The sequence below is a fragment of the Euprymna scolopes genome, chromosome 8 (assembly GCF_053919585.1).
Source record: "Euprymna scolopes isolate OS-2025 chromosome 8, ASM5391958v1, whole genome shotgun sequence".
NCBI lineage: Eukaryota > Metazoa > Mollusca > Cephalopoda > Sepiida > Sepiolidae > Euprymna > Euprymna scolopes.
In genome coordinates this window covers 145,857,725-145,870,286 of record NC_136489.1, presented here as the reverse complement: position 1 = coordinate 145,870,286, position 12,562 = coordinate 145,857,725, and the positions used below count along the sequence as shown (strand labels likewise).

At 36.7% G+C, this 12,562-nt stretch overlaps 1 protein-coding gene across 1 annotated transcript in view; it reads right to left on the bottom strand.

Annotated features, from left to right (window-relative positions):
• Window positions 1-11,355, bottom strand: part of LOC145283816 (lipid droplet-regulating VLDL assembly factor AUP1-like) — a 73,517-nt gene extending 62,162 nt beyond the window's left edge. The window contains exon 1 of the mRNA XM_080132904.1: window positions 11,200-11,355. Within this exon, the coding sequence (XP_079989030.1) occupies window positions 11,200-11,240 (41 nt within the window). The 5' untranslated portion in view covers window positions 11,241-11,355. The remainder of the gene's footprint in view (window positions 1-11,199) is intronic.
• Window positions 11,356-12,562: the final 1,207 nt, after the last annotated feature.

The window sequence follows — 12,562 nt, the reverse complement described above, 5'->3', positions numbered from 1 at the left end:
GTTATTTCAAATAGAGATTAAAGGACAAAGATATCTCACCCGCCTAGGATTTGGGTTTAATGTTGCCCCTTTTAATGATACAAGAACTTTGCAGCTAATTCTACCCTATGCGACGAAGGCCATCAATTCCATGTATTTCCTCCTATAACAGACAACATGCTATGCAACATACAAATATCTGTGCGTGAGGTTGCCAAGCTAATCAAGACCCTTGATTTCAGTAAAGCAACTGGCCCTGACGGCATTCCAATTATAATGCTGAAAAAGCTTCAACCAGTTCTTGCCCCCATACTTACAAAACTGTTTAAGCGTTGCCTTAAGGAGAAATGCTTCCCAACACCCTGGAAAACCTCAACAGTATGCCCTGTATTTAAGAATTCAGATAAGTCATCTTCCTCTCAGTACAGACCAATAAGTCTCCTGTGTGTCATGAGTAAGTTGATAGAATCCATATTAAATAAATAAGTAGTCAATCACCTCAGCAAGAATAACCTTCTTAGTGACATGCAATATGGTTTCCGTTCTGCTAGATCTATAGCAGATGTGCTAACGGTTATATCTCATAAGATTAGTGAATCTTTCAACAAAGGCTTCCTTTCTAGTGCAATTGCTCTTTACATATACAAGGCCTTCGATAAGGTATGGCATAAGGGTCTACTTCACAAGATTTCCAGCTACGGTATAACTGGAAATGTTTTCTCAATCATTAAATCATTTCTCTCTGATAGGCTCATAAGAGTAGTGGTTGATGGGTAGAAATCAGAGGCCTTCAGTATTAATGCTGAAGTCCCTCAGGGGTCCATCCTGGGCCCAACTCTCTTCCTGATCTACATCAATGATCTCTCAAAACACATACTTAAATCATTCGTTGACATCTATGCTGATGACACGATCATCTATGGCAACACATCAAAGGCCGTAAATGACAAAGTTCTCTCTGATTCTCTCTCCTCTGATCTTGAGCGTGTGGTACAGTGGGGGAAGAGGTGGATGGTTACTTTTAATGCATCTAAAACCGAGCTCCTATCTTTACATCATCAAAGCTCTGATCTCCATCTGGCATCAATTGAAATGGATGGCTCTTGTCTAGGGGAAGCTCCATGTTTTGATTAGCTTCTAGGCTTGACCTTTACTCCTGACCTGAAATGGAACATGTACATCAAGTCAGTTGCCAAGGTCGCTGGAAAAATGGTAGTATCCTTCTATCGCTCCAAAAGATATCTCACTGCTGATGCAATTCTCTACCTATATAAAATCCAAGTACGTCCAAGGATGGAGTACTGCTGTCACATCTGGGCAGGAGCTGTTAAAAACACCTATCCTGCCTTGACAGAGTACAAAATAGGCTTCGTGGCTTAGTGGGAGATGCCCTTTTCTCTTCCCTGCAACCTCTCTCCCACAGGAGAGACATTGCGAGCCTGTCTGTTTTATCATTACTTCCATGGCAAGTGTTCGTCTGAGCTCCAATCTCTGGTGCCCCCCCCCCGTCAATCTTTTACAATAAACACTCGTCTAGCTGAAACCACTGTCAAAAATTTTCCCCACTCTTTATCTGTGCCAAAATCAAAACGTAGATTCCATCAACAAAGTTTCTTTCTTAGAACTGCACGCCTATGGAACTCTGTTCCGTCTGTTTCCCACCTGACTACAATCTGGATGTCTTCAAGTCCAACATAAACAAATTCCTGATGAATCGCCCCCTTAAGTAACACACTTTATCAAATCTCCAATACTAACGTACTGTACATGCAATAATCCTTATCCCTGAGTGGCTTCCGGGCCTTGATAAGTAGTGGCTACCTTGTAAAAAAAAAAAAAAAAAAAAGTTACTACTGTTTTAAGCCAGGATGTGAACATTGACGCAGCTATGTCTTCTTATATTGACAATATTTTTATGAATGAGAGTGTGTGTTCTGTCGTTAAAAACTATTTGGAGCAGTTCAGTCTGGGCAGTAAGATCCCAAAATGGCGAGAAACAGAAACGTGTTGGGATTACGATCTAAGAGGAGCAAGGAAAACTTTGGTATTGTGGAAGTGAACTGTCAGTAATCCCCTTTTCCACCCAATTGTCTTCTCAGTGTGTGGGAAGCTGACTGGTCATTTCTTGGTATGTAGTTGCCACATTTGGCCACAGCATTTGTGAAATGAAGGGCAAACACAGTGATGATTAGATGGGATGATGAAGTGCTGGACCCTCTACTATTGCAGATATTGTCGAGAATAGCCCAGGACAATTCAGTGAATGGTGGCTGGTGTATCAATGGATATAACTGTATGGGCAGATGCAAGTTTATTAGCCAATGGTTCCATGATAGAAAATGCAAGCTGGTTCCAATCGGTATAGGAAGAAAAAAAACAAAAAAACTTGACCGAGCTCAATGCTGTTCTGCGAGGTATAAACCTAATGAAAGGCAAAAACTATTCACTTATAGACTTCGTGTGCATCACTGAGTAACTGATACCTTGTCTGGACAGATGAGTGGGAACACTGAGAATTGGTCTCTGAATATGAGCTGCAGATTGATGTGAAGCTTGCCAAATCTCATAATAACCGAGTTAGTCAGCTTACAAGGATACTGCAGCAATGGCTGCATGAAATCCATATATTGACAGAACAATGTGGTTAAGGAATGGAATGTTTCTCAGATACAAGCCATTGACTGATCCAATGGGCACCTTGGTGTGAAGAAAACATTACTTTGTGAAGTTGACCAACCCAGGAATAACTAAAGCCAAGCTGTGAACAGTGGTTAGAGATTGCAGATAATGCCAGTCAATTGATCCAGTCCTAGTACCTTGGAAGTCTAGCAGGCTTGATATCACAGAAAACTAAAGCAGGATTGCAATGGATGTAATCGATTTTGGAAACCAGCTACACCCAACAACAGTTACTATTTTTAAGAGCATCTGAGAAAATTGACCACATCCTGTCTGCTAATCCTTTGGTTAACATTCATGTCTGTGATAACTTCAATGTTCACAATGTTGAATGGCTAACCCACTAAAATAAAACGGATGATGAGGGAGGTTCTGTCATGATTTCTCCATCACCCATGACCTAACTCAGATTGTCGACAAACAACCTGTGTGCCTGACACTGACAGTCAGTATGCAAGTGTCCTTAATCTTTTTTTTTTTTACAACTTTCTCAGAGCTTTCTCATCCTCAGTTCTGTCCCCACTGGGATCTTCCACCCACTCTGTTGTCTCAGTTAAAATAAAAACAAAATGTAACAAATCCTCCAGCATACCTCTATGCCTAGTTGGAATACCCTTCCGTAAATTTATATCAGACATTCCTCTGCACTTCATATTTAAAATGAATGTGTCCTCTATAGCATCAGACCTGACTGGTTAATTGTCAGTATAGACCACTTCATACCTTCCGAGAAATTCCAGCAAAAACCCAAAAGTCGACTGTGGTACTCTCCAAAATGTATCGCTGCCATGGCGCACAGAAACCACCATTTCTACTGCAAAATAGATGTACTGAGACTGAAGCTGCATTTAGGACTGCTAACAACCACTGTAAACGAGTAATAAAGAATGCAAGAGAGCTGTATGCTCAAGCCGTCAAGTCCAAAGTAGCTGAGTAGCAGCTTGGTTTTCATAAGTTTTGGCAAATAACAAACACGGTCCTGTACCAAAGCATATCCTAACCATCATCAATAGACCTGAAGTAATTTCATCAGCATCAGACAAAGCCAAACTCTTTGCAGCAAATTCTACCCTATGTGATCAGGGGTGCCTAATCCCAGTATTTACTCCTGTGTGTGAAAATACACTATGCAACATACAAATAACTGTGCATGTTGTCAAACTTATCAAAAATCTCACAGGGAAATAATATGCTCAGTTTGTGAAGTCTAAAGTACTTGAGCAACGGCTTGGTTCCTACAAGTTTTGATGAATAACAAACAGGGTACTGAACAAAGGCATATCCTCTATCCCAACCATCATCAATGGACGTGAGGTAATTTCATCAGCATTTGACAAAGCCAAACTCTTTGCTATGAAGTTTGCAGCAAATTGCACCCTTTTCAATCAAAACCCTTAACTCTCATATTTCATACTGTGACTGGAAACTTCCTATGCGACATAAATCTGTGCATGATGTTGCCAAACTTATCAAAAACCTTCATTCCAATAAAGCAACTGGCCCCAACAGCATTCGAATCAGTGCTCAAAAAGCTTCAACCAGAACTAGCTCCCAGATTTACAAAACTGTTCAAACGTTGTCTTAAGGAGAAATGCTTCCCAACAACCTGGAAAACTTTATCAGTCTGCCCCATATTTAAAAATTCAGACGCTCCATCATATCCCTCTCAGTACAGACCAATCAGTCTCCTGTGCATCATGAGTATGTTATTGGAATCTGTATTAAACAGAGAAGTGGTCAACCACCTCAGCAAAAAGAACCTACTCAGTGACATACAATAGTTTCTGTTCTGCTAGATCTACAGCTGATGTGCTAATATCTTATAAAACGAAGCCCCCATCAAGAGATTCACTAATCCTGATTAGTGAATCTCTTGATGGAGGCTTCGTTTTTAGGACAATTGCTCAACATATCAAAGGCTTTTGATAGGCTGGAAATGACCAAGATCTCTCTGATTCTCTATTCTTTGATCTTGGGCAAATGGTGCAATGGGGGGGGGGGGGGTAATTTTAATGCATCTACACCCAAGCTTCTGTCTTTCCCTCATCAATGCTCTGATCCACATCTGGTCTCTATTGAAATGAACGGCTCTTGCCTTGAAGACGCTCCAGTTTTAGATAAGCTTCTAGGTCTGACCGTCACTTCTGATCTGAAATGGAGCACATACATTAAATCTGTTGGCCAGGTTGCTGGAAAAATGGTTGGAGCATTCTATCGTTCCAGTAGATATCTCACTGCTGATGCAATTCTCTACCTGTATAAGAGCTAAGTACATCTAAATATGGAGTACTGTTGCCACATCTGGGCAGGAGTTGCGTAGAGTACCTTATCCTGCCTTGACAGAGTTCAATGCCAACTTCGTAATCTAGTAGGTAATGCCCTTTTCTCTTCTCTCCAGAGCTCCAACCTATGCTCCCTCCCACTCATCAATCTTTCACAAAAAACTCATCTAACCAAAATAACTATCAAAATTCCCCCACTATCGGTGCCTAAACCTAAACGTGGATTCCGTGAGCAAAGCTTCTTTCCTTGAACTGCTCACCTGTGAAACACTGTTCTACTGGTCTGCTGTCCAGCTGACTACAACAATGTCATCTTCAAGTCCAATGTAAACAAGTTCTTATTAAACCATCCTTGTAAATAATCTAATTATACCAAATTTCCACTACAAATGATTACTATGCTATTGTCTCCATGACTACAATACACACATGACCTTCATCCTTAAGTATCCTTTGAATGTTGATATATGGTGACCCTTATGTAAAAAAATAAAAAATAAAACACTAATATTTATGCTTTCGAAATGATCACTATAGAGGAATATTTTTTTAAGGAGTTTACAATGTGATATCACATTTTCATTTTTTTGATAATAAAAATGTAAAAAAATATTACTGGTTTATTTTAAGCTTCTTTTAAATGGCACAAAAGTTATGATCATAATAAAATAGATTACACTTACATCTTGTTACATTAAATTAAATCTTTGGCATGTGTTGGAAGTCCTTATAAAGTATTATTAAATAAAAACGGTAATGTGATTAAAACCCCGGACTACGGTTGCCCATCTAACTCATCTAACAAAAATACGGTTTTTCAGGTTATGATGTGGAATACGATGTTTTTCCAACCCCTGGTTATGGTATTTGCCCCACCTTAGGGTGTTATTTATAATGATATTTGATTATATAAATGTATTATATACTATACTGAATTTTGTTACTAATTTTTAATGCCGAATCCCAGGGTTCTATAGTATTGAGTTGATTGTAAAAAACAAAAATAATTTGCTGATAAAAAAAGTAACTAAAAACAGTAAAATTTATGAATTTATTATGGTACGTTGTTTGTTTTGACAAACACAAAGAAGAACGTAGAAGATACATTTACTACTACATACTATATGTATGTTTGTGTAGGTTTTAGTCTAAGCAGAGAAGGGCGGAACATTTGTTCGTTGTTATATATTGGAACGGGCAACCAATCAGAGGCAGTGGACTTTCCGAGGGAGACTATTTTTTTATTCTACAACGGGAAAATTAATGGTATATCTGTGTTTGTATGAGCCAGTTATGGGCAATGTAAGCGTAGAATCTGTGGAACATGTTGACTTCCTCCCAGTGATAGGACTAAATATTTAGAGCGAAAAGTAGGTATGTTTTCCTCTAACGATGTTGTGTTGGTGTTGCTCCTAGGATGTAAGATAGTGGCTATTAGCCTAGATGCATTGAATTTGTATGTGGCATCTGTTGTTGCAAACCTACAATACTTTGATCCAGAGGGGAATTTATGCAGTCATTTTATTATATATGGAGATAAATATGAAATATTAAAGAAAACATTTTTCAGTGCTTCTATAGAATTTGAACCTAATCAAACTGATTTTTCTCCAAACTTTAAAGAGGCTTTGCCCTATTCTAAACTAGGGAAATGGGAGCCAGTTTTACTTATTCACTTATGCCATTTTTACCGAGCACCTGTGCATCTATGATACTGCGATGAAATAACATTGTATTGTTTAGAAAATCGTTCTTAACATGGGGAAGAGAAAACGTTTTGTAACTTTTTTTACTTTTACTTAATTTAATAAACAAAAATATCGTAAAAATTTAACTTAAATACTATTTTAAAAAAAATAGTGCTGTAACAGACAAGCACCAAAAAGAAATTCATAGTTGGCCAACAACAACAAGTTCATAGTTGGCCAACAACAAGTTCATAGTTGGCCAACAACGACAAGTTCATTCTCTCTCAAATGCCGGTTGGTAGATGACATCATTGCAAAAGGAAAAAGCCTCTTCGTCTCACGTTTCCGTATTCAAGATACAGGTTGTTTGGGTTTATTTATAGAGGTTTTAACAAGGCATTTGCAATTGTTTTTTTACCATAAGATGTTTTCGACTTGTGGCAGTGAATGCATATTTTCAAATATTAGACGCACATTTTAATTAAGAATATATACAAGTATAAAGAATGACATTAAAAGAAAAAAAAAAGGTGGGCGATACTGGCTCAGTAAAATCCATTACAACAGCTGTAAGACAAGTAATCTTTGATAAGGACATCAGATGAAATGTATTGGAATACATTTCATCTTTTTTATCAACGATTACTGAAAGAAATCAGTTCAAACTGGGCAAATTTTAATTGATGACCCAATCCAGAATGCCAATTTTGGGAAAGCCGAACTTGACTTTATAGTCAAGTCTGGCTGGGAATTTTGCAGTATAGACAACCCCCCCCCCAAAAAAAAACATGTATAACAAATGAATGTTACTATAAGCAAAACAAGTAACTCTACTTTAGGATATAAGTTGTTTGTTTTTAACTTATTTTAAAGTGTTTTTTTAGTTTGAGACAAGTAGTGCCGAGTCTTACATTACAAGAAAAGAAAAAAAATGGCCCACATAAAACGGTCATCCCAGGAGTCTCAATAATCATTTAAAAATCGAAAATTAAACAAAATACTGGTAGAAAACCATCCAAATAAATGCCACCATGCGTTTCAAAGTAAATAAACATTAAAATAGGCTAAAACACACACACAAAAAAAAGGCACTTTTGCAGTATTCGGGCGAGCGCCATGTTTTCGCCGTGTTTCCTGTTTCACTCACCAGGTGGCGCTTTTCGGTCAAAGAACAGGGAACGATAATTCATACTTTTTGGGAATTTTTTTTTTTTTTTTTTTTTTTACACAGTGATCACCACTTATCAAGGCCCGGAAGCCACTCAGGGATAAGGGTTATTGCAAGTACATCACGTTAGTGAGGAGATTTTATGAAGTGTTTAATTAGGGGGGCGGTTCATTAGGAAATTGTTAACATTAGACTTGAAGACATCCAAGTTGTAGTCCAGAGGGAAGCAGGCAGACGAAACAGAGTTCCACAGGCGTGCAGTTCTAAGAAAGAAGCTTTGCTCATGAAATCCGCGTTTTGATTTAGGCACAGATATAGAGTGGGGGAAATTTTTCACAGTGGATTCAGCTAGACGGGTGTTTTTCGTGAAAGATTGGCGAGGGGGGACCAGGGATTGGAGTTCAGACGAGCACCTGCCATGAAAATAACGATAAAACAAGGATAGGCTCGCAACGTCTCTTCTGTGGGAGAGGGGTTGCAGGGTAGAGAAAAGGGCATCCCCCACTAAACCACGAAGTCTATTTTGTACTCTGTCAAGGCATGATAGGCTGTTTTTGGCAGCTCCTGCCCAGATATGGCAACAGTATTCCATCCTTGGACGTACTTGGCTTTTATATAGATAGAGAATTGCATCAGAAGTGAGATATCTTCTGGAGCGGTAGAAGGATCCCACCATCTTTCCTGCGACCTTGGCAACAGACTTGATGTACGTGTTCCATTTCAGATCAGGAGTAAAGGTCAAACCCAGAAGCTTGTCAAAACACGGGGCCTCACCCAGACGAGAGCCATCCATCACAATTGATGCCAGCTGGGGATCAGAGCGTTGATGATGTAAGGATAGGAGTTTGGTTTTGGATGCATTAAAGGTAACTAGCCACATCTTCCCCCACTGAACCACGCGCTCGAGATCAGAGGAGAGAGAATCCGAGAGAACTTTGTCATTTACAGCCTTTGATGTGTTGCCGTAGATGGTTGTGTCATCAGCATAGATGTCAACGAATGATTTAAGTATGTGTTTAGGGAGGTCATTGATGTAGATCAGGAAGAGAGTTGGGCCCAGGATTGACCCCTGAGGGACTCCAGCATTTATATTGTAGGCCTCCGATTTTTGTCCATCTACCACTACTCTTATGGGCCTATCAGAGAGAAATGATTTAATGATTGAGAAAACATTTCCAGTTATACCGTAGCTGGAAATCTTGTGAAGTAGACCCTTATGCCATACTTTGTCAAAGGCCTTTGATATGTCAAGAGCAATTGCCCTAGAAAGGAAGCCTTTGTCAAGAGATTCACTAATCCTGTGGGATATAACCGTCAGCACATCTGCGGTAGATCTTGCAGAGCGGAAACCATATTGTGTGTCACTAAGAAGGTTATTCCTGCTGAGGTGGTTGACTATTTCTCTATTTAATATTGATTCCAGTAACTTACTCATAACACAGAGATTTGTTCAGAAAATATATTTTATAAAAATCCAATGTTACTTTAATTACAAAATTGTTTTATTAAAATTATATTTTCTTACAAACTTTTTAAATCAGCAGGTGCCATAATTATACTTCAATTCAAAAAATGTTTCGGAAAAAAAAAAAAATCCGATGTTGAATTCGGAAAAAGTGTTTCATTAATTTGTTGTTGACCCTTCAAAGTGGCTTTAATTTGGAAAAAGTTATTAAAATTATGATACTCATGCACTTATTGATCCGTACTAACGTAATAACATTATTTAAAAAGCCATTCTTAACATGGGGAGGGGAGGGTATTTTGTATTCTGTACTTTAACCTTAAAATTGAATAAAAAAAAAAAACACAAAACTTTAATTAAACTTGGAAATACGATTTTTAAAAATAGCGCGGATCAGTAATGCAATGCAAATGAATGCACTGCAATGCATTAGCACCAAAAGTATTTGTTAGGAAAACAAACAAAATTTTCTAAAAATCCAATGTTGGTGTAATTACAAAATTGTTTTATATTTTCTTACGTCCTCCTGACGGTAACAAATGTTTTTACAATTATATTGATACATTTTAATACAATAAATGTTTTGGTTTTCAAATATTTTTTGTGTTCAGCAAAAAAAAAAAAAAAAAAAATCTTGTTTGTTATTTACTTGACTAAGAAGAAATTGGAGTTATCGCCCCCCTGACAATGGCGCTCGCCCGAATATTGCAGAAGTAAAAAAAAAAAAAATAAATAAATGAATAAAATAAAAAAATCCAGGTAGCTTACCTATGGAAATATTTATGTATTTTTTTTTTTTTTTTTTACTATTTTTCGTTTCGTTGTTTGCATCATATTTTAGATTTAATTTATGTACATTTCTTGCACATAATGTTTTTTTTTTGTAGTTTATCGTTTCTATTTCTAGTTTATAAAAAAAAATCGGTCGCAGATATATTTCTTAATGTTTTGAACTATTCCTTGAATTTCTAAACTTAAACAAAACACTAATGAAACAGATTTAAAAGCGTTATAGCATATTTGACAGATTTTTTTGGTCAATTTTTACGACGTGCCCCAGCCCCAGCCCAACTGCCCCACAGACAGCGTATTATAAACACCCCAACTTCTCCATGTTAAGAACGGCTTTCGGAATAAACACCAACCTCGAAAGCCGTTCGTAACACGGGGAAGTTGTCGATGTTTATAATATGCTGGGGCAGATCGTAAAAAAAAAAAAAAAAAAAAAAAAAAATACCGATTTCTTTCTTTTTAATTTTTTTTTTGTATAGCAAATATACAGACAATTACTAGCAAATATAAAAAAAAAAAAAAATGAAGATAAGGCATTAAAGTTTTTGAACTTTTTTTTTTTTTTTTTTTTTTTGTAACTCGTTACCGGAGTTAACCCAGTTAATATCGTCCGCCATGGGGGCCAATCTGTAAAAGCACCAACTTTATTAGAAAAAACAATGTTGTTTTCCAAGAAACGTTAACACTGACCAGGAATCAGTTCAGTTACTAATTAAATGCAAAAAAAAAAAAAAAAAAAAGATTCAATATTTTAATGTAATTTTTTTTAAATGTATTCACAATTAAATAGAACGACAGAGAAAAGAAAGGTTTTAAATAAATAAGGAAAATTGAAGACAAGATTGTCATCAGCCAAAAATTCAATAAACGTCAAGGAATTGTCAGAGAAAATATAAATAAAACGACCATCTTAAAGATTACTACCAAAAACTGTCAAATAATCACCGCAAGAAGGGATTATTTTTCGTTTTGTTTTAATGATGAAACAATAACAATTATTTACGCTTCAGAATTTTCGTAAGAAAAGATGACTTTTTTTATGTGATGATTTTTTTTTTTTTTGACAGCATTCAAAGTAAGTTGATATATTTACACCGAAAAACAAAAGTAAATAACTGCAAAATAGTTAGTGGTCAATTAACCTACCTATGCAAGTTAAATAGTTTTTCTATTTGTACGTCACTCATGACTTCGAATAGCGGGAAGCTGAAAACAATAGCGAAGTTGGTTTTAAACTTAATTCCTTAAGAATGCGTCTGCCATGGCGTCCAGCCGGAAGTCGCGCCGCCGGAAGTTATCCGTTTCTGCTGACGATTCAATTACCTTAATCTATGGTAGCACAAAGTGACAACAATGCTCTTAATCACTTTGGGAAAGTTTTGTTAAAAATAATATATAATAATGAATTAGAGATTAAACAATTTAAGGCTGGATTTAGAATGATCCCTTTGGGTGTTTATCATAATATAAAAAATAACCAAACAATTCTGATAAAGACTAAATGGATATTTTTTTAGAAAAGAATGTAGTGTTGGGCCCCATTGTTGGGGCTTGTCGGAGCCATTTTTATAGTAACGTCTCTGTGTCTGTGTTCATCTAATTAGCATTGCTTGATGAGAAAAAAAAAGAGTCACAAACATCTTCTCTACAATTGATATTAATTTGAACAGTTTCATTAACATAGGAACACAAGAATATAAGACAAGCTAATTCGGCATATACTTGTTACGAAGGGCCAAGATGGTAGAATGAAGATGCCAATCGACGATACAACTAATAAAGTAAACACTAGGCAAAGAGGTAACGGCAATAGCAAAGAAGGATGACAAACAGATGATCGGTTAAAGACGATGTGTTTCGTCTATATTATTTGGATTCTTCGGACTACTGTTCTCATCTTGAGTGTCATTTTCACGATGTTTCAATTGATGTAACCTACTACTTTCTTCAGGTGTATCTTATCGAACTCAGGAATGTATCTGTCAAACTCTGGAATTTGGACGGAATTTTGGAAAGAACCCTTTATTTACTTCACTTATTGTTCTATCAACATTGAACCTTCAACCTTCAGGAGAATATCACTTTTTACAATCTAACAACTCTGCCAATTGATTTTTCCAAGTACTCTAACCCCAGATCCTTGCATTGCATTGGAAACTGGTTTGTTTTGGAGATATTTTGTTGTTTTCAATATTTTTCTTATAATTTGTGATGTGGTTTGTATGATTGGAATTCCTAGTTTGTTTAGTGTGTTGCAAATTATTGTATTATTGGTGTGCGTAGGTAAAAGTCCCTGTCGGTTTATGAGAGAAATGTTTGGTGTGTTGCGGACCAGGATATAATAATCCAAACTCGCTACGAAAAGAAAATAATAAAATGAATGGAAGGAAGGAAACAAAACTCAATTGCTGAATAAAATAAACATATCGTTTATTTTCTGTTGAAAATAAATGGTTTAGGTGGAACACGTGTTCAGTTCAGGTGTTGACGACTACGTGCGTGGAAAAAA